Here is a 22,266-nt window from a genome sequence, read left to right as displayed (position 1 = left end):
CCCCCACTATCACGACCCCAATTCTACCTTACAAATCTGGCTAGATCAGAGCATGTACATGGGTACAGATAAAAGCTGGAAACCCAAGGAATCCAGGGCAGATAAACCCCTCAGGACCCATATAGAGAGTAGCCATACCAGGAGGGTAATGGGAAGGTGGGGGGATAAAGAGGGAACCGATCACAATGATCTACCTATAACCCACTCCCAGGGGGATGGACAACAGAAATGTGGGTGAAGGAAGACATTGGTCAGTGTAAGACATGAAAAAATAATAATTTATAAATTATCAAGGGTTCATGATTGGGGGAGGGAGGCAGGGTGGAGGGAAAATGAGAAGCTGATACCAAGAGCTCAAGTAGAAAGAAAATGTTTTGAAAATGATGATAGCAACAAATGTACGAATGTGCTTGACACAATGGATGGATGTATGGATTGTGATAAGAGTTGTACGAGTCCCCAATGATTTAAATTATTAAAAAAAAACAAGAATAGAATGAAAGAAAGGTAGCTCATCTTTACAATTAGATGGCTAGTAATGTGTACTATTAATCACTCTGGGAAACAAATCATGCTGCTGTTTTCATCAATCAGGGCAAGCACTTCCAATGACTAGCAATTACATTTCTCACCAAATGTTTCAGACCACCTGGAGACATTCCAGATTGTACGAGCAGGCATAATTAAGATCCTACCACAAATATACAAGTGTGTACTCTTGCCTAAAAGCCGGTAAACATACAGGGGTCCTCTTTTTGTAGCAACAGGGATGGCAAAAAATGAAATGAGTCATATGTAGGGATGGAGGAGTTAACTACCGGGGACATTTTCTACCCAATTTTAAAAACGAAGGCTTTCCTGATTATGTCTGCGTCATTATTCACACCGTTTGAAACTCTTCAGAAAGCAATGACCTCCAAAGGACAAAAAGCAGCACACGGGAGGATGGATTTGCTTTGGAGTCAGTGCATGACATCTGGGGTATATTCTGCTTCCACTCTGCTCCCCTCAAAGAATTTCACTGCCAGGCCGAGCTGGGAAAACGGAAGCCAACCCCACTCAACCCCCTGCCACCGGGTTGATTCTGACTCACAGAGACCCTACGAAGGGTTTTCAAAACTATAAACCTTTACGGGCCTAGACAGTCTCCCACAGAGTAGCTGGTGGATTTGAACCACCAACCTTCTAGTTTGCAGACCAGCGCCTAATCCATAGTGCAAAACAGGGCTCCTAACCAAGGTGGGGGCAGCCACACTGAATTATGCAACCGAGCTAAAGGCTCCCTTTTCTAGAAGTGCCAAAGAACTGGAAACGGAAGCAAGGCGATGCTTCCTGGGGGCCTGCCCCAGACTAGAATACCAGAGTTCCAAACCAAGCCACCACCATGACCCTGACTTAGAGTGACCCTAGAGGACCAGGAAGAACTGTCCAGTGGGTTTCTGGGACTCTTTGCGGGAGGAGAAAGCCTCATCCTTCTCTAGGGGTTTTGAACTTGCAGTTGGCAGCCCAACACATAACCACTACACCAGCAGGGCTCCTGACCAGGATGCCAAGAACATCACATTCCAGGGTTTTCTCAATCTGTCACTTACACCTGGCGTCCCAAACCAGCCATTTCCTTTTGTACTGCATGCAAACTGTAGTTAACGCTAAGTGGAAAAAATAGCTCAAAAAACAGATCTCCACCCAGAGGCTGGTGAGCAGGAGGAAGGCTGGATCCATGAACCTTGTGTGCCTCAGGATTCGGCAGTGTGTAGTTCTCACTCCTGAGAATGCTAACTGACCTGCTCCCCCGCTCCCATATCTCACTGCACTTTCAGTGGATCTGATTCCAGTCTGTCTTCCTCTGGGCCGCCAGGCTTCTGCTGAGACACGTGGCAGGGTAGGTAGCCTAGGAGAGCTGCTTGGGGCGCAGTGGTGCCTGCCACATCCATGCGAAAAGAAGCAGAATGCCCGCGTGCTTATGGGGAGACACAGTGGGCCACTGCCAACTGTCGGGGGCGCCTTTCTTTAGGGACCCTCAAGCCTGCACCAAGAATTTGGAGTGTCCTGCTTTGCTTTATGACTTCTCTGGCCCAAACTATAAAATCACAGTACCTCAGTTTTCCTGAGAATATAGCCCTGCAGTTTTTTCTTACAGGCGATGAGGGTGGGCAAATAAGGTGCCTGACTGTCTGCTTGCAAAGGTATGGATATGTACACATATACAGCAATCTGTGTATCCTGGGGGAGGGCCCGGTGGTGTATTGGGTTATGAAATGGGCTGCTAATTGCTAGGCCAATCGTTCGAAACCACCAGCCACTCCATAGGAGAAAGATGAGGCTTTCTATTCTGTAAAGATTTATAATCTCAGAAACCCACAGGGGCAGTTCTACTTTGTCCTCTCGGACCACTAGAAGTCAGAATCAACTTGATGGCAGTGAGCTTGGATTGGGTTTGGTGTATCCTGGGTGGGATAAATGGTTAACAAGCAAAAGGTTCACTTCCAAAAGGTTGTAAGTTTGAATCCACTCAGACAGGGGTGCCTCAAGCAAATACACAAAACAGTCTATCAATCGACTCACAACACAGGCAGCCACTCGGCACAGTGCTTCTCTGTCACAGGTGGGGTCACCTTGCCTCAGCACTGACTCAATGGTAACTGGCTGCTTTGGGTCTCTTGTCCAGGGTACCTATGCGAGTTCCCTTTTGACTAGCTGGTCCTATTATAAACTGTACAAATAGTGGCTCACCTACACCACAAGGTGTTTACCAGTTTACTCATGTACCAATAGTTTATAAGGGAATGGTTTCTCTGCATTTTTCAATACTGGGGAGGTTTTTTTGTCTTTTTTTTTTTAATTTCTAGGTTAGCAAGTTTATTTTAGAAAAGAAAACAAATGAAACTATAATACTTCCATAACCAAATTGTTACTGTCAAGGAAACAGCCATTATTAACACATTATGAGTAAGAAACCTCCTTTAAGCCAGGTGGTGAAATCTTGGGTTTTTCTCTAAATTTCATTTGCATTATCTGAATTTCATTATAAGTAAAATTTAGTGTGTTAAAATTTGAAGTTTATTTTAATAGAAAAGAAACTATATCCTAGAAGTCTCCTCTTGTGTAGAATTAATGTTTCTCAAAAAATTAACTCCACTTCAAAGCCTGTGATGCCAGACTTATTATTTTTTTTTTTTAGCTTGTCGAAAAGGCCTCCTGTGGGCATTTAATGTGAATTTACACTTGATTAGTTTTTTAACACAACAATTTAATATTTAATACAAATAATCATTTGGGGATTATGATTTAATTTTATAAAATCTCAATATGAACCGAAGACGCCTTAAATTGTGTTTTCTGCATCAGTGAATTTCTTGCCTATTTGAGATTGGTTATATAACATGTCCTGTTCTGAGCTAAAATTATCTCCTTTTGTATTTACAGACTTTTAAAGAAATTATTAAATACTTTTATTGGGGGCTCTTACATCTCATCACAATCCATGCATTCATCCAGTGTGTCCAGCACATTTGCACATATGCTGCCACCATCACTTTCAAATCATTCTCTTCCCACTGGAGCCCCTGATATCAGCTCCCCATTTCTTCCCCCTACCTACCTCGCCTGCTCTCCCCCTCACGAACCCTTGATAAGTTATAGATTATTATTTTCATATCTTACATCGTCCTCTGTTGCCCCTCACCCACTTTTCCATTGTTTGTCCCCATGAGAGGGGGTTATAGGTTGATCTTTGTGATCAATTCCCCCTTTCTCCCCCCCACCCTGCCCTAATCTTCTTGGTTTCTCTACTCTCATTGTTGGCCCTGAGGGGTTTAATCTATCCTGGATTCTCTGTGTTTCGGGCTCTTATCTGTAGCAGTGTGCATGTTCTGGTCTAATCCGATTTGTAAGGTAGAATTGAGGTCATGATAGTGGGGGGAAGGAAGCACCAAAGAACTAGAGGAAAGGTGTGTGTTTCATCAGTGCTGTACTGCACCCTGACTAGCTCATTTCTTCCCTGTGACCCTTCATAGGGGGATGTCCAACTGTCTACAGATGGGCATTGGGTCTCCACTCCATGGTCCCCCACATCATTCACCTTGGGTATGATTTTGTTCTGGGTCTTAGATGCCTCGTACCTGACCCCATCGACACCTCATGATCTCACAGGCTGGTTGTTTCTCAGCTAGATGGCTTCTTGTTTGGTGGTACTGGCTGCAGGGCCCACGACATGACAGCCTCTTCCCATCTGCCAGCCTCACAGTAGCCACTGCCTGGTCATCATTCTTACCATAACCAAGTCAGGGGACTAGCTCAGAGTGCCCTGGGCTCATGGGTCTACCAAGAGGGCGATTTCACCCTGACAGGCACTGTGGCTCTACTGTGGAGGGAAGCATGGCAGAACGAGATGGAACGATTGAAAGTAAGCAAAGGACATTTCACCAAGAAGCTATGTCTACAAATAGCCAATAAGCAGAAGGTACTGAATGCCGTTAGATACCACGGAAATGCAAGTTAAAAGCATGGTGAGACACCACTGTACACCACCAAACCCACTGCCCTCGAGTCGATTCCGCCTGCTCCAGAGGATCAGTGGTTAGGATCTTTCTGGAATCAGGGATCAGTGTGCTCAAACCACTGACCTCATGGTTAGCAGCCCAACATTCAATCCATCGCACCACTGGATTCCTTTTCACACCCACTGAAAACCAAGACCTCACTGCCATCCAGTCGATGCTGACTCATAGTGACCTTATAGGACAGGGTAGAACTGCCCTTCTGAGTTTCTGAGCCCATAACTTCTGTTAATTTTTCACTAAATACTTTTATTGGGGGCTCTTGCATCTCATATCACAATCCACACATTCATCCATTGGGTCAAGCACATTTGAACATATGCTGCCATCATTTTCAAAGCATTTGCTTTTTACTCGAGCCCTTGGTATCAGCTCATTTTCCCCTCCCTCCTCGCCCCCTTCCTTCACGAACCCTTGATAATTGATAAATTAGTATTTTGTCATGTCTTACACTGACTGATGTCTCCCATCACCCACTTTTCTGTTGTCCATCCCCCAGGGAGGGGGTTACATGAAGATCCTTGTGATGGGTTGTCCTCAGGGCTTGGTGGGTCAGGATGTGCTCCCCACCTTCTCCCTCCCTCATTGTCTCCTGTGTGCTCTTATCAGACGTGCCCCTCTCCCCAAGCTATAGCTCCATTGCTGTCCTCTGAAGTGCATTCTTCTGAGGTGTGTGTGTGGGGGGGGGGGGGCGGGTGTCCACATAGTTAGGATTGAGGGCAGCTCCAGCCCGTAACACTTGATGGGAGTAGAAAGCCTCGTCTTTCTCCCAGAGCTGCTGGCGGTTTCGAACTGTTGACCTTGGAGTTAGCAGCCCAGCACGTTAGCACTGCATCACTGGGGCTCCCTGTTTCATACTTATGAGAATGGCTATCATTCACAAAATGGAAAGCCTCACATGCTGCTGGTGGGATTCAAACTGGAGTTGTTTGGCAGCTCCTCAAAAACTCAGCCAGGTGTCAGACTCAATAGGAGCAAGTTTGCAGTTTGGGCATATGACCCAGCAATCCTAATTTTAGGTACACCCTCTAGAGAACTTGAAATGGATTAAACAGAGCCTGTATGCACCCGTGCTTGTTGTCGCATCATTCAGCGGTCAGCAGATTGGAAACAACCCAGATGCACAGCAACAGCAGAGCTGGGTCAACAGCGTGTCCTGCAGGCATACTCGGAATAGGACATAGCCGTGGAAGCACTGACGTTCTGATCCAACCTCAAAAACAGGATGCAAATGAAAGAAGCCCCAAACCAAGAGACACGTATTTTATGATCTCTCTTATGTGAAACAGAACAGGCAAAGGCATGGAAAGAGAAAGTCGATTCGAGGTGCCCCAGGGGTGGGGTAAGAGGGAATGGGGAGTTACTTCTTGCTGGGTAGAGAGTTTGTGGTTGGGGTGATGAAAGCATTTTGGAAACTGATCATGGTCACCTTGTCCAGTAATTTAAATATAATTAATGACACTGAACTGCACACTTAAAATGGCTAAGATGGCAAATTTAGATTATAATTATTTCACCCCAGTGAAATTCAAAACATTTTAAAGTGACTAAGAAGAAGAGAGAGTGAGAGATGGAGTAAGTGAGAATGAGGATCTCACCCCAGGCCACTTAGCCAGAAAGGAGGAGCCAGACCCCAGCCTGCATCCCGGGTCCACCGTGAGTACTCAGTCTCACACTCCGTCACGCCCAGGGAAAAGCCACAGGTGACAGGTAAGGGCTTCAGCGAGGAGGGATTCACCACACAATTGGCAGATTGACATTAATATTATTCATTATAATGAATTTTAATGTAAGACAACGGAGACATGGAAGTGAAGACTTAACACTAAACATTTAATCTCTCCCATCACTGCCGACAAGCCCATCACTGCCAAGTTAACAGGAGTGAAGACAGACAGGTGGGGTTTCAAGAAGTACAATCCAATCCCTAAACCAAACCCCTCACACTTTACTATCCCCATAAGATAAATATGCTGTGAGAGTACTCAGAAGAGAAACCGAAAAGGTTAAATGAACAAACATTAGAAATAAAATGACATTTAAGAAACGTAATGAGTGATAGGACAGGAACTTTCACGGGTCTAGTGAAGAACTGATACATTGCTTTGCTTCTCCCAAATGTACAATAGATATTCTACCAACTTGCTCATCTCTAAAAAGAAATCAGGGCTTTATTTCCAAAGCTCAATGGGAACAAGCCCTTCTGAAGATTTAGAAATGCGTGTGTTACAGACACACGCCCAGGCACAGTTCATTCACAGGGAAACGGTACAAACCAGAGGCTGCACTAGAAAGAGCACTGCATGAGAAGAGAAGGCCACAGTAACTGCACAGATGCACACGGATCCTACCTGGACTCCTGTGTCCTTGTACACACAGACCCTCTCTATGCAGCCCCCCCCCCCAAGTCTCTTAATGGTACAACAAAGGTGCCTGGACTTGGGAGAATATTAAATAGACTACAGAAGAACAAACACATCTTTCTCGGAAGAAGCGTAGCCAGAATGCTCCTTCAAAGCGAAGAGGGTGAGACTTCGTCTCCGGGACTTGGGACATGTTATCAGGAGGGGCCAGTCCCTGAGGAAGGCTCTCAATGAGATGGGCTGACACAGTGGTTACCACAATGGGCTCCCACCTCACAGGTGTGAGGCTGAGGGGATCGGCAGAATTCCATGCTGCGTGACTGGCTCAAGGGCACTGGCTCAAGGGCACTACGCAGCCTGCAGCAATGAAGCGCGCACTCGGGGATGAGTCAGAAATATGACAAGCGTACTATCAATCAGAACTTCCCTATGCTGTAATACTCATCTAGAACCTGATAGACTGATAGCTAAACACACATGAATGAATAAATGGATAAAAATATACAATATTTTTACAGGTTAAATAATGATGGATCTGCTCTTTTTAAAGACATTGTGAAATTACAACTATGAAAACTATGCTATAGTCACCACTCTGTATGTGTTTGTATGCGCATCCAATACATAAAGGTATTTCAAAACAGATTTTTTGGAAAGAATTTAATTTAAAGTGTTGAGTCTAAAGTGTTAATAGCCCAGAATTACAGTAAGGATCAGAATTATATTGCATGTACATCTCAGACATGCAAAGGTTTATGAGAATACAGTAAGATTTTTAAAGAATCCATCTACAATTTAAAATAGAATTGTCTATGCATTTCTATTTGTGAAAGTAAATTTATTTCTGAAGAAGTCTATCATGACAATAAATGTTTGAATGTTTAAAATTTCCTCACTCCTGTATAATTCTCAAAATGCAAGTAATAGCAGAGGAAATATATATGATAATCCTAACTAAAGACTATGATACATTTAGAATTTGGGCAAAGGAAAATATTTCTTGCTTAAAAGTCATCAAACTTGGCTGAATCAACCATTTATATCCAAAGGAAAAAAGATTTGTAGTCATAGAGAAATGACATACCCTTAGTAATAGCTGGTAATCCTTGGGGGGTGGATCTTTATTGAGATATGATTCCAGTATCATTAAATACAATTATTTAAAGTGTACAATTGAGTGTTTTTTAGATATCCAACAGATGCATAATCCTCACCGAAAAGCTTAGAATATTTCTCACTTCACAACGAGATTCAAATCCATTAGCCTTCAGTCATTCCATATTTTCTTCCTCCCACCTCGCCTCCAAGCAAGCAGTATTTTCTGCTTCTACAGACTGACTTATTCTGCAGACGTCACATGAGTGAAAAATGTAATCATGGCCTTTTGTGATTAGCTTAGCATGGTTCCGAAATTTTCCCGTGTTGCGGCATCCATCCTACTTCTATCCTTTTAATTGGCTGGACAGTTTTCATTGGCTTGAAATGTCACACTTTGTTTACCCAGTTGTCAGCTGAAGGACCTTTCAATGGTTTCTCTTTTTGAGTTATAATGAATAAGAACATGGACATATGTTTTCATTTCTCTTGGGTCTTTCAACTTTTTGAGAAACTGCCAAAGTGTTTTCCGAAGGGACTGAGTTTTACATTCCCACCAGGAATACATGGAGGCTCCAACGTGTCCACTTCCACAGCAACCCCTTGCATTCCTTTTACTAGAGCCACACGAGTGACATTGACCTTGTAGCTGTCATTCTGATTTGCATCTCCTAAATGGCTCTTTCTAGTAGGTATCTTTTCATGTAGTTATTGGCCATTTGCACATCTTTGAAAAAGTGTCAATTCACATATTTTGTCCATTGTTTGACTGGGTTATTTGTCTCTTTCTATGATTGCAATGTAAGATTCCTTTATATATTCGGGTACAAGTCCCTTATCACATACGTAATTTGCAGATCTTTTCTCCCCTTCTATAAATTGACTTTTCAATTTTTTGATATTATTTGAAACCCAAAGTGTTCCATGTTGATGTAGTCTAGTTTTTCTCTCATTGTTTGTGCTTTTATTTGAGTACCACCATTTCAACATCATTAAGCATTCTTTCTGATCCATGGACATAAGATGTGGTACAGCAACATTTGAAGATGAAGCTTAGGAATACACAGCTCATGGCTGGATTTGGAGATAATTATGCTGACTGAAGTTAGTTGAACATAAAAAGACAAATGTTATATGAGACCACTGTTATAAAAAAGAAAGAAATCAAGAGAAGGTCTTCAGAGCACGAGAAACTGACTTTGATGCTTATCAGGGTGGAAGGACAAGCCATACGCTGAGCAGCGTTTCCTACAGTGGGGGATGCTGCCGTGTGGGGGGCTCAGGAACAAGCCAAACCAATAAGTAAACTCACTACCATCAAGCAGATGCCGACTCAGCACCCTTAAGGTGAGGCAGGGTAGAACAGCCCCTGTGGGTTTCTAAGACTTCCACTCTTTATGGGAGTAGAAAGCCCCACCTTTCTCACTCAAAGCAGCTGGTGGTTTCAAACTGGCGATCTTGCAGTTCGCAGGCTAACGAGTCACCGCTGTGCCACCAGGACTCCTCTGGAGCAATGGGAAGAGCTGAGAGAGCAGATCCCTTGACTCTATCCTGGACTCCAATTTACGGTGCAAACGTTGAATTTCCAGGGGGCATTGAGGAATGTTTCATTTTATTTTTTTTAAAAGAGGTGGTAGGCGAAGTAAGTTTGTGAGCCTATTGGCTAGGGAGTACACAGGTGTTAACGTAGGTGAAGGTGCAGATAATAAAAACTATAAGGGGAGATGGCAGAGAAGGCGGGGCCAGGGACCTGAACACGCTATTAGGTTTGAGAACCTATTTAAGTTCTTGAATGCAAAAACAATGATCTGATATGTAAACTCCAACCTAATTCACAATTTTAAACATTTGGGGAAAAAGCCTCGGGGTAGTTTGGAAGTGGGCAGGAGGGATGGAGATGAGAGCTAACTTCCTTCCCATTGCTTAAATCGACACAATAACAGAAATAGAAATAAATAAAACAACAACGGGGAGAAACATTGCTGCAGGTATCCTAATGATGTTACCATAAACAAATAATTCTACAAAAGATTAGATTGTGGTCTGACCAGTTCTTCAACATAATCTCTCCTCGTGTTACATGAACTACAGGGCTAATCATACTGCGTCCTTCTAATAATGATACTCCCAGAAGTAACTCTAGAAAAAAATTAACTCAACGATATTCATTGTAGGACCTGTCACAGTGAGATAACGAGAAGTAGCAGGGAAGCAAAAACCATAAACTATCCTAACAACAATTCCCCTGCAAAGGGCAATGTCCTCCTCCTACTACATAATGGCCATCCAAATATTCTGCAGACCTGTTATTGAGAAGTACGATGTTAATACAGGTAGCCATTGGATTTGTAAACAAAGCTATACACAGCCTCCTATGTGTCCATGAAAGATGACAAATCACTGCAAAAGCAAATGGAATTAGAACGGAGTCACCACTGGCTTGTTATTGTCACGAGCTGCTTGACTTCTTAAAATAACCCGTTATGCGGGTGTTTTAAACTGAGCACACCTCCTTAGAGCACACAAAGCCCACGTGGTGCAACGCTTCTTAGGAGCCAGTCAGCGATGCCGCTGCTGAGCACGGAATGACTTTAGTGATGATCTTGTCATCCAGGTCGGCAAACAGCAGCTTGTGCTTCTCCTCCCAAACAGCAGGCTGCGGGGAAGCTCGTCCCCAACGCCCTCGGAATGAGCGGAGAGGCAGGGACCAGTATTGCCCTACTGGTTTCAGCCCAACAGCTTGGAGAGGGTTAAATGGCAGCGAATGAGGTTTGACAGTCAGCTGTTTGGGCTCCCATCTTCTTCTCCTCGTGTGAACACAGACAGGAGACCACAGAAGAGGCACCCATTTAGCTGGAGAGGAAAGGGAAGGGCAGCCCTGGTCTCCCTACACCAGATGAAAGCAATCGCTCATTTCCTGGAAGACAGAATCAACGGCTGCCCTATGCCCTGAGGAAAAGAAGACAGCCCTGTAGGAGTGAGGAAGAGAAGACTACAATTAACAGAACTTGAGGGAATTGCTTCTCTTCCTGCATTGCCAGGCGCCCAGCCTATAAATAACCACATGACGTCATGCTGATAGAGCCAGCTCTGCAAAAGCAGGGGGCAGGCTTGCCCTGCCACAGACCAGAGAGACAGAGATGCTGCTGCAGGGGCTCCCACAACGCTGGCCTCTGGGAGCAGCAGAGGCTCGGGTCCTCGGACCCCTAACTCACAGCAGACTCTTGCTGGCCCTCTCACACTGGTCTCTATCTGGTCCACTGATTGCTAAGGGATCTATGCCTAGGTCTCTGCCCCCACACAACTGCGAACGCATGGGCTAAAAAGTGTTCAGGAAAGCACACGTGACAATGTTGCTTTCCCTAAATAAGAGAACAGGGAGAACGTGCTCACCCCAACTTTGATAAGGTACCTCTCACGGTTAACGGAGAGGATGATCTGAAGCAAGGCGTGGGAGGGAGGGAGGGCCAGCACGCTGGGGGGATGTCTGAACACAGTTCACACAGAGCCTGGCTGGGCAACAGAACGCAGCGGCGAGGACCCCAGGCTCCTAGGCGGAGCACTGTGTGAAGGTCAACTATCAGAGCAGCTCCCCCCACAGGACACACCCTGCACTGTGCCCTGCTGATCCCGCAGAGAATAGTGGGAGGCAGCACAAACGGAGACCGCAGTGAGAGGTGGAATGCGTCCCTGCACAACAAAGGCAGCTTCCAACCAAAGGAAATTCCTGAATGCGGGAGGGTCTCAGAAGCAAGGATCCCATCTATCTCAGCACCTTGAGTGGTGAAGGCAATGGTCTTGACAGAGATGTTAACGGTTTGATTCTTGACAGACTGAAGCAGTGGATACACCTGAGTCAATACCTCTGAGTGGCAAATGAGGCCAGAGAGCAGACCCCCATGCTGTTTTCCCATCTCTGTGTGAATATGTAGTGTGTGTGTGTGTGTGTTTGTGTGTGTGTGCGCGCACAGACCCCCATGCTGTTTTCCCATCTCTGTGTGAATATGAAGCGTGTGTGTGTGTGTGTGTGTGTGCACAGACCCCCATGCTGTTTTCCCATCTCTGTGTGAATATGGTGTGTGTGTGTGTGTGTGTGTGTGCACAGACCCACATGCTGTTTTTACATCTCTCGGTGTGAGTTATTAGTGTGTGCGAGTGTGTGCGTGCAGAGAATACAGGTACACATGATGGGGCACCCCGGCTAAAACAAAGACATCAGTTCGGTGATTTGCATCCACAAAAAGAAGAGCCAAAAACAGTCAGACTGGACTTCAGGCCAACAGCTTAATGGGCACAGCGACTTAATAGTTGATGCTCAGTATCTGCAGCAATTATGGTCAAGAACATCATTACTAACTGAATTAGTAAATACTGAACCATTGCTCTAAGGGAAATACAGGATGCGAGGCACCTGTAAGCCTCTGGTCCCAACAATTTCATCTACTGGTCAAAACATAACCTTGTTTTAAGTGTGTTTCTCTTCAAGACACCTTGCTTAGTATTGTTGACCCACTGGTATTGGGTTCCTGGTCAACAGCACTATATAACTCATGCCTGAACGAAGTTTACCCAACACATGCATTTTCTCCATACGCGGAGAGATCCCAGCTTTCCACTTCAGCCCTGTACTCAAAACAAAACAAAACAAAGCCCAAAGTCATTGCCAAGGAGTCAGTGCTGACTCACAGTGACCCCCCTGTGGGTTTCCAAGTCTGTAACTCACGGGAGTAGAAATCCCAATCATCTTCTGTCAGAGCTGCCGGTGGTTTTGAACTGCTGCCCATGTGGACCGTAGCCCAGTGCATAACCACTACACCACCAGGGTTCCCTAGCAGTATACTAGGGGCCATTTAACAGTGAAATCCCCAACAAAAAGCACAGAGACAATGCGTGAGCTGAAACAAGGAGGCCGGTTGTCACCTTGGAGGACCACAGCTAAGAGGTTAAGAACATGCTCATTATTGGACTCCATTTTTCCCACTACAAATGAGCATGAATTCTAGGCTACAAATAAATGTTAGCAGGTGAATTCACAAGTATGGAACCTGTGAGTAATGAGGATCGACATACTTTACAAGAAAGGTTATTTTAAACCTCTGCAGTGTTTTTGGCTCCTTAACCTAACCTTGCCAGATGACTAGAGGTGACATGGACAGTATACAGGTTGATTTGCAGAAAAACATGCAAGAAAAGAGTCAAAAAGGGAAAGTAAAATAATAAGAAAATAAAAAAACAATCTGCACATAGTGAGCTGGTCCCTTGGGGTGACAGCAAGCTTACACAAGGGCAGCTGTCTACATCCTTTTGCGGATTCTGAGCCAGTGGAGAAACCCTCGCTCTATCCTACGCGCTCACCAATAAGATAGAAGATTCTTTGCAAGCAAATCCATTGACTGCCTTCAGCCAAGTGTGTTTACACAAGCTGAGCTGGGACTTGGGAGGGTTTATAAAAAGCTTTGTCAAGAGCTCTATCACAGCCTCTCTGGGGCAGGGTGCCTCACCTACAAATGAAGGATGCTGCTACCCCATACCTGCCTACACACTTCCTTGCGAAGATTAATGAGATGGTGCTGTCCAGGTTCTTGAGGCTAATTCCAACCCTATTTCAAGTTAGCCCTACAATCCTTTCCTCTCCTGAGCCTTTGGAAAGAGCCGCATGGAAACATCTGTCACGTTTGCTGGGCCCTCAGGCTACAGCTCACTAAACAAGCATGCTTCCACATCTTGTTTTCTTTGTCTTAAACCAAGTATCAGTTAAGTAAGGAAGCCCTTCACATGAAGGCTTCTAATATCTACCCCTGCACTAGCCTTGCTCCCAATTCTCTAGTCTAGAAAGACAGAATGCCTGCTAAGTGCTGCAATGTCAACAGCTGTTCTTGCTATCAGCTGTCAAGTCAGCCCCTGACTCAGGGTCACCCCAAGCACCACTGGCCCCTGACTCACGGCCACTCCATGCACAACGGAACAAAACACTGCCAGGTTCCAGTGGTGGTTTGGAAACAGAACTGTTGTGAACCACAGAGCTTTTTCATTTCAGTGGTGTTTGGAACCAGCCTTTCTTCCTACCCATCTTCGTCTAGACCAGTGGTTCTTAACCTACCTAAGGCCTCGACCCTTTAATACAGTTCTTCATGCTGTGGTGACCCCCAACCATAACATTATTTTTGTTGCTACTTCACAACTGTAATTTTGCTACTGTTATGAATCGGGTGACCCCTGTGAAAGGTCATTCGACCCCCAAAGGGGTCACAACCCACAGGTCGAGAACCGCTGGTCTAGACTCTAGAAGCTCCGCGGAAGCCTATTCAGCATCTCAGCACCACTGACTCTCCACGGAGAGATGGGTGGGGATTGTGCTTGAGATGCATGGGCCGGGAACTGAATGCAGGCCTCCCATAGGGAAAGTGAGAACTCAACTATACTGCTGAACCAGCCATGTCCACACTCTCGTGTTGACTCGGTGATTGCTAAAATCCAATTTGTAAGGATCCTTCGAGAGAGTGTGGCTTTCTTATTTTAGAAGCATTCCAGCAGCAATGAATGATTATTTGCTTTAAGTAGTCACTCAGTTCCCTAGTGGGAATGAACTGTGGTACAAACAAAAACCATGGCACATTAGGGGTTTTTTGAGGGGAGAGGAGGGAGTCGTCATTAGTATTTTGGTTAAACATTTTCATTTTAAAACAAACAATTAGTGAAAAGGATAAGCAGAACAACATACAAGCCCTGACTTGTTTTCACATGTCTTTTTAGCAGCTTCAGAAGCCAATTTAGAGCATTCAGTATTCAGTGAGGGGCAGGGAGAGAATTCTAATGCATGCCTAGTGCTATGGCACCTCATTACTGAGCTGCACACAATTTCAAACTGTAGGCTCTCAACTCCCAGCCAGCAAATCCCTGTGAAACACCAGCCCTGGTATTACCTGAACAGAGCTCTTCCAAATGCATAGCACCCGCCCTTGAAGGAATGGAGATCTGAAAAAGCACTTATTCCCTTTCCACATTTCATTTCAGACATGGTCACTGAAGTGAGAAGACTTCGTCCACTTAAAATTTCCTCTTACCGTGTTTCCTCCTGCAGAAACCCAAGGCGGTGGAGGAACTTGAACTGCCTGAACATCTCCTACAAGCAGGGTCCTAACGCTGATCTTGAAAGGGAAGTGCTGAGAGATGGGCCAGAACAGTTGTTTTAATCACAGGAGACAAAAGGGGGTCTTATAACCGAAGGCTCGGGAGCCTGAATGCCAAGGAAAATGTTTCCAGGTAAGGGAAGTGAAATAGACCACGCATAGGCTAAAATAATTGCAGTACCAGTGAGCAATGTGTTCTGTGCTCCAACTGTCAACTATTGGTATAATCGGTAAAGCACAGCTTGCACGTGTGAATGGCTCATGGAATTTAAGATAAGAGAACCGCACTGAGGAGTTTTCTGATGGAGCCCTCCTAGTCAGGTTTCAGGAGTCTCAGGGCATACAGAAGAAGAAAAAAAAGATTGGGGAAGCATTGTAGACTTCATTGCCAACATTAAAGAACCACTTGTTTTTGCGATCCTGGAAGCACTCCTGGGTAGAAGTCTTCAAAAGTTCATATGGGCATCCCTCTGATGCAAATCACCCTGAGCAGTTCTTCACACATCTGTTGGCTGCCTGGAAATCATCTATGGAAAACCATCTGTCCATGTCCTCTGCCCATTTCTAAATCGAGTTATTTGGGTCCACGTTTTCTATGCACTGTAGAGATTAGTCCCTTGCTCCCTATGTCGTTGGCAGAAACATCCCTGTATGTGGGATCTCTTCTGCCTCATTTGGTAGGAACTTTTGATGAGCTATGAGCTAATTTTTAGGAAGTGCCGGTAGCTCCGTTTGTCCTCTGCTGTTTGTGTGCTTGAAGTTGTGTTCGATACTGCATTCATGCATCTACTGTCCCCATTTTTTACTGATGAACCTTATAGTTCTAGGTTTTACATTTGGGTCTCTGATCCATCTGGAGTTGGTTGCTGAAAACGACTATTAAAATTATATGGCTTGAGATATGGGTCCTTGTTTCTCTGTTCGGCAGGTGGATATCCCGTTTTGCCAGCACCAATTGTTAAAGAGGCTAGTTCTTGTCCGCTTCATAAGCTGCAGCCCTCGGTTGAGGAGCAGCTGTGGTAGGAGTATGGGTCACCTCTGGGTCAGCCCAGCATGACGGGCCAGATTTAAAAGGACGGAAAACAACAGGCACTGGCAAGGGTAGGAAGAGACTGGAACCTTTACCCACTGTTGGTAGAACTGTCAAATGATGCAACCACCGGGGAAAGTGGCATGGCGCTTCCTTAAAAAGTCAGAGATAGAAACACTATCTGCTACCTGCCCTACGGAAACAAGAGCTGTGGCACACATAGATACGTGCATATCCACATGGGTTGCAGCACTATTCGCCAGAGCAAAAGATGGACACATCTAGCTGAGAAGCAACAAAGCCCACATGGAAGAAGCACACCAGCCTGTGTGATCGTAATGTGTCTATGGGATCAGGTTATCAGGCATCTAAGACCCAGAACAAAATCATATGCAATGTAAATGGGGTAAAGGGGCAGCATGGAGTGGAGACCCAAATCCCATCTGTAGGCAATTGGGTATCCCCTTACAGAAGGGTCACAAGGAAAAGACAAGCCAGAATATAGTAGAGCACCACTGAAACATACAACTTTCCTCTAGTTCTTTAATGCTTCCTCCCCCCCACTATCATGACCTCAATTCTACTTTACAAATCGGATTAGACCAGAGCTTGCACATTGCTACAGATAAGAGCCCACAACACAGGGAATCCAGGATAGATAAACCTCTCAGGGGCAACAATGAGAATAGCGATACGAGGAAGATAAGGGGAAAGTGTGGGGACAAAGGGGGAATAGATCACAAGGATCAACATAAAACCCCCTCCCAGAGGGACGAACAACAGAAAAGTGGGTGAAAGGTGACAGAGGACGATGTAAGACATGACAATTACAATCTATAACTTATCAAGGGTTCATGAGGGAGGGAGGACAGGGGAGGAGGGGGAATGAGGAGCTGATACCAAGGGCTCAAGTAGAAAGAAAATGCTTTGAAAATGATGATGGCAACTTATGTACAAATGTGCTTGACACAATGGATGAATGTATGGATTGTGGTAAGAGATGTGAAAGTCCCCAATAAAAGTATTTAATTAAAAAAAAAGATGGACACAAATTAAGACTCATCAATGGATGGATGAATCAACAAATTATGGGTACAGACACACAATCAATCGAATATTACTCAACATTAAAGAGTATCAATGACTCATACATCTCACATGGGTAACTCCGGAGAGGACATTATATGGAATGAAATTAGTCAATTATGAAAGGGTAAATATTAGATGAAGCTACTACTATTAAAAGTCGAGAAAAGGTTTAACAGAGAAAGAAACATTCTTTGAAGGTTACCAGAAGTGGATGAGAATGGCGGGTAAATTACTACTTAGAGGGCACTCACTCACTCACTGCTATCGTGTCGATGATGACTCACAGTGACCCTCTAGGATAGGGTTGAACTGCCCCTGTGAGTTTCTAACTCTGTCGCTCTTTATGAGAGTAGAAAGCCCCCTTTCTCCTGTGGAGCCGCTGGTAGTTTAGAACTACTGACCTTGCAGTTAGCAGCCCAATATGTGTGACCACTACACCACTAGGCATAGACATGCATTAACTTGGGTGAAAGTGACGCAATATCCATTGAGAGAGGTCTGCACAAAATGACCAAGGGAAAGGTAGACATTGGGGAAAGAATAAGATTTAAAGGCAACAAAGGTCAATGACTGCATATGCAATAACAGTAATGACAGTAAATCCACTGAGTGCACTGATAGACTTGCAAGCTGAACAGATATGGGAAGGCAAATTGGACTATAGTCATATAGAGAAGTTTGACAGAAGACATTTCTCCATATGCATTTAGATGCACTGTAAATAGATTCATATCTAGAAGAGAACATACAGGAGGCACACTTAAGAAAACCTCCGAGCCAGGACTAAACAACCTGAGGGATAAGTCCCCGGGCCTGGGGCTCAGGACCATAGTTTCAGGGGACACCCCGGTCAACTACCATATCATAGTCCACAAAGCCAAGGTTCTAGTTTGAGTAGCGACTGAGGTCTTAAAAGCTTGCAAACAGCTTTGTAAAGTACAGCTACTGGCCTCTCCTCATCGGGAGCAAGGACAGGTGAAAAATAAATAAATAAAGATACACGGAAGCAATTGGTCCAAAGACCTATGTGCAAACCTCGGTCTTCACAATTCTGGGACCAGAAGAACTAGATGGTGCCCAGCCACCACTGCTGACTGCTCCAAAAGGGATCACAAAAGAAGGTCCTGGATAGAGTGGGAGACAATTGTGGAGCAAACTCAAAATCCTAAACAAGACCAGGCTTACGGGACGGATAAAGAGTGGGGAAACCCTTGGGACTAGGGCCCTTCAGACATGGAAGTGAACTCATCCCCAAGGCTTCCCTTTCATCCCAACAACAAGCCCACAAGGTGATCAATCACACGACAGAAGTACACACGCCTTGGAACAAGCTGACATACAGAGCAAAGGGGCAGCAGGTGCCTAGGGAGGAGGTGAGAAGGGTGCTGTTACATTATGGAGAATGAAATCCTTACCATGAAACAAAATGTGTATGAAATGGTGACTAGAAAGGAAATTTGCTCAGTGAGCTTTCATTCAGAGTACAATAAAAAGGGAAAAGAGAAAGTCTGCATGGGGTGGGCTGGGTGCTGGCCACGCACTGACTGAGACAGTGGTTACCAGGTAACTGGCGGCCAGATGCTGATGTTAAAACCTCAGATCTATCCACTAAGCTACAAGTAAAAAACATGGTCGGTGTAGTGAGCGTGACAATTGCTTTTTATCAAAATAACACTTTTCTTCTTAAACATTACACACATTCATTTTCCTACAAGTCCTCATGCTATAAAGCAGATAGAAATCACTTATTGATGAAAGAACTATCATTTTTCCCTATCACTTTATAATGCGTGCGTTGACGCGTGACAAGACGCCTCTGATTGTATTACTTAAATGTTTTTTTAAAAGGAGAAGGGGAGCCTCTAGGTAGGGCAGAGAACATTCTAGACTTGGGGAAGGACCCAAACCTTTCTCTGAGACTCACCCCTCTCTTCTCTCCATTGCAGGAGATGATTGTATCCTGGGGGGAGGGGGGAGAGGGGTACCAAGCATTAAATGACTTCATCAATGTGAGCACATGACAAAGTAATAAAATCTATCATGTGGCCAAAGCCGTTGCTGTGCTGGCATTTACGGCAGGAACTTTCACGTAAGTTATTTTATCCAGATCAACCTTTAAAATCAATGATCAGTAGCTCCTGAGGGGAAAACGGTTTTCTATATGGTTCAGCTGAAAGCATGAATCACCGTGCTGGGGCCTGCGCTTAGAGAACGGCCGCCTTGCCTCATTAGCAGCGCGGACTCTTGCCGGCGTCCGCCCGTGTCTTTGGAACAGACGGCGCTGCGGAACAGCTTGGGTTCCTGGAAGCATCTTCTGAGCCATGATGCACCGGGAGGCGAAAGAACAAAACGTTCCTCTGCCCTGTGACACTCTGGCTCATTCCGCCGCCAGCAGTCCCCAAGCGAGGATTATGGGTTTGATCATCCACAGGTCCCCCCTCCCACCACCCAAAGAGGAGGAAGGCGCAGCACCTACCTCTAATCGCTGTATCCGTCCCTTGAAAAACATAAAGAGGGAGGAGTTGGGATAAGCAGCTTCCTTTTTGAGGAGGATTTCCTTCGCTTCATCCAGACCTGCTCTGCTGTCACTGCCATCCAAGGCAAAGAAAGGGCGGACGACGGTGTGGTACCAGAGGAGAGCCAGGCTGAAGACAGAGGGAGGGAGACCACGCGTCAGCAAAGGGCTGCTCTCACCTCGCTCCCACTCTTCCTACCACCAGTCTGTGCTCTCCCAACATCCTCAGGCCTGCCAGGAAGCTTACGAGGACGCAGTCTCGGAGAAGAATGGAGGATCTCTCCCATTGTTAACTCTATCGCGATGTGGACAACTGCAAGTTCAGCGTCACCTACAGATGCACAGACTCCTTCCATTAGGTGCGGGGAGCACAGCGTAACGGAAGCATTTTGCTGTTCTGAGCCTTTGGGACGAGCCTCAGAAAATGGAGGCCTCTGCGTCCCGCATCTTACCCATCAATGCACAAATCAGAAAACAGCAGATCGCCGTGAGAATACTTTCTCCTTCCTGAGAAGGAAAGCATTACATTTTACAGAAGAAAAATACTGTTTTCTCTTGTGTTCCCCAAAGTCAGGTGTATGCCTCAGAAGACAAGCTTTATAATCACAGGGGGTCACTGACACGAATCATATTATGCTGTGTTGAAATAAATGGGAGGACCAGATAAGGAGCCCTTTTGAGGCTACTCAAGTTAAAAACAAGCAAATTAAGACATTACTTAGACATTTATTGACTCAAATCCATTACTTTTAAAAAAGAAAAAAAAAAGCCATATTAAGCTCAGAAAACAAAAACAATTCATCAGGACCTGTTTTCATGAACAGATCAAAAGGTTTAACCAACACATCAATATTTTATGCAAATATGCGCCTCTAGGGTGGCTTTTATGAGATCACACTAATTTATAGTATTAATTCATTCCTTGCTCAGAGATAAGCAAAAATCTCATGGAGATATTGACAAAATACACACAATATGAACATGGGGAAAAAAGATAGTCTGATACAAATGACAAATCTGTGTAGTCACATTAGTCAAGGGTCATAGTGTGATTCAATGCATTTGAAAAGGCACAGATAATTTTGAAATGCAAAACTAATGGTGTATTTAATAACTATCAACTCATTAAAAGTTAGCATCTACATTTTTCAGTACGGACATGAGTCGAGAGAAAAATCACTAAGGTCTATGATAATCAGCTTACAGAAAAAGTTCATCTGTGCAGAGACAGACAAAAGACTGCTGTTTAGTAAATTGACATTACATTTAAAATTTTCAATATTTTCCAGATTGAGAAAGAAAATCAGATGACTGATAATTGATGTAAATATGGCTACCGGGTTCACCATGCGCTCTTATTTAAATATGTGCCACTTGAGTTTAGACGGAGGCATCCTGGTGGCCTCGTAGGTCACGCACTGGACTGTGAACAAGGTCAGGAGCTGGAAACAGACGCTCCGTGCAAGAACGTAAGACTTTCTACTTCCATAGAGACTGAGAGCCTCAACCTCCTGGAGGGGCAGTCCGACTCGACCCTATCGGGCCCTGTGCATCAGAATCGACTCAAGGACAGCGAGTTTTCATTTGTTTTGGTCACACTCAACAGTCACATGGCTCAATTGAACTGAAAAGGCACAAGATATACCAGCTACCTAGGAAAGACCCATCGACTCCCAAGAATCATCACGGAGGCAGTACTCAACATGAGGATTCTTTCTAAGAATAAAAACTCCAGAATCACTTATTCAAAAAGTATCTCCCTCACACCCTGAAATCATGATGAGTAAATCTCCCCATGGTGAAAGTCACAAAACCACTTATCAAATTATTAGTGGAATAAAATACGACCGTAGGACTCGAACAACTTCCAGCATCTTGTTCTCTCAAGTCTGCTTCTAAGCACCACCACCACCACCAAACACAGTGGTCAGCGTGTCGTGAAAAGACACCAGGCATGGCGTCATGTTACCTGTAGTTTCCTTTACAGTCTTTGATGGTAGTTTACTTACTTTCAACACTATATTATCTACCAAAGCATTGCAATATAGCTACTCACGTAGCTAAAGGGGCCTTCATGTCCTTACTTTCGCTTGCATACATCAGTGAAGAAAGGCCCTGTAGGCGGTCTCCAGGAAAACCCAGCAGGTTGATGATTTTGAGCAGGTTTGGGGGTACCATGGATATGCAAAGGTGAAAAAGGCCATATCCAAAGCTAACAGCACCTTTCAGTCTGTTTAGAGACTCCTCAGACACCCCTTCAGCCACAATGTGATTATCATTTGCAGCATCAGAAGGTAAGGGTTCTTCAGTGAGCTTCTTCTGATACAGCTCCTGAAGGGCATTGATGTCCAGATAGCATTTATTGTAAATCTTCCAGGCTTTCCTGAGGATCCAGCCACCTTTTATATATGCTGGAAAGAGAAGGGAAGAGAAACATTTAAAACAAGCTTTCTGAATCATTTCTTTTGGGGAGGGGCGGGGGGGG

At 44.8% G+C, this 22,266-nt stretch overlaps 1 protein-coding gene across 2 annotated transcripts in view; it reads right to left on the bottom strand.

Moving 5' to 3' along the window:
• TTC39C (tetratricopeptide repeat domain 39C) overlaps positions 1-22,266 on the bottom strand; it is a 72,889-nt gene that overhangs the window by 30,274 nt on the left and 20,349 nt on the right. The window contains exons 4-5 of one of the 2 annotated variants that reach the window (XM_004702909.2): positions 21,838-22,192; positions 19,743-19,911 (exon numbers count right to left, since the gene is read on the bottom strand). In XM_004702909.2, the coding sequence (XP_004702966.1) occupies positions 19,743-19,911; positions 21,838-22,192 (524 nt within the window). Of the gene's footprint in view, positions 1-19,742; positions 19,912-21,837; positions 22,193-22,266 lie in introns of those variants that run through there. The other variant, XM_045296153.1, reaches the window with a different exon arrangement.

This window comes from Echinops telfairi, unplaced genomic scaffold (assembly GCF_000313985.2).
Source record: "Echinops telfairi isolate 266 unplaced genomic scaffold, ASM31398v2 ScPeMD7_7400;HRSCAF=8409, whole genome shotgun sequence".
In the NCBI taxonomy this organism is placed as follows: Eukaryota; Metazoa; Chordata; class Mammalia; order Afrosoricida; family Tenrecidae; genus Echinops; species Echinops telfairi.
Note: the sequence above shows the minus strand (reverse complement) of the source record. Positions and strands in the feature narration are given on the sequence as shown.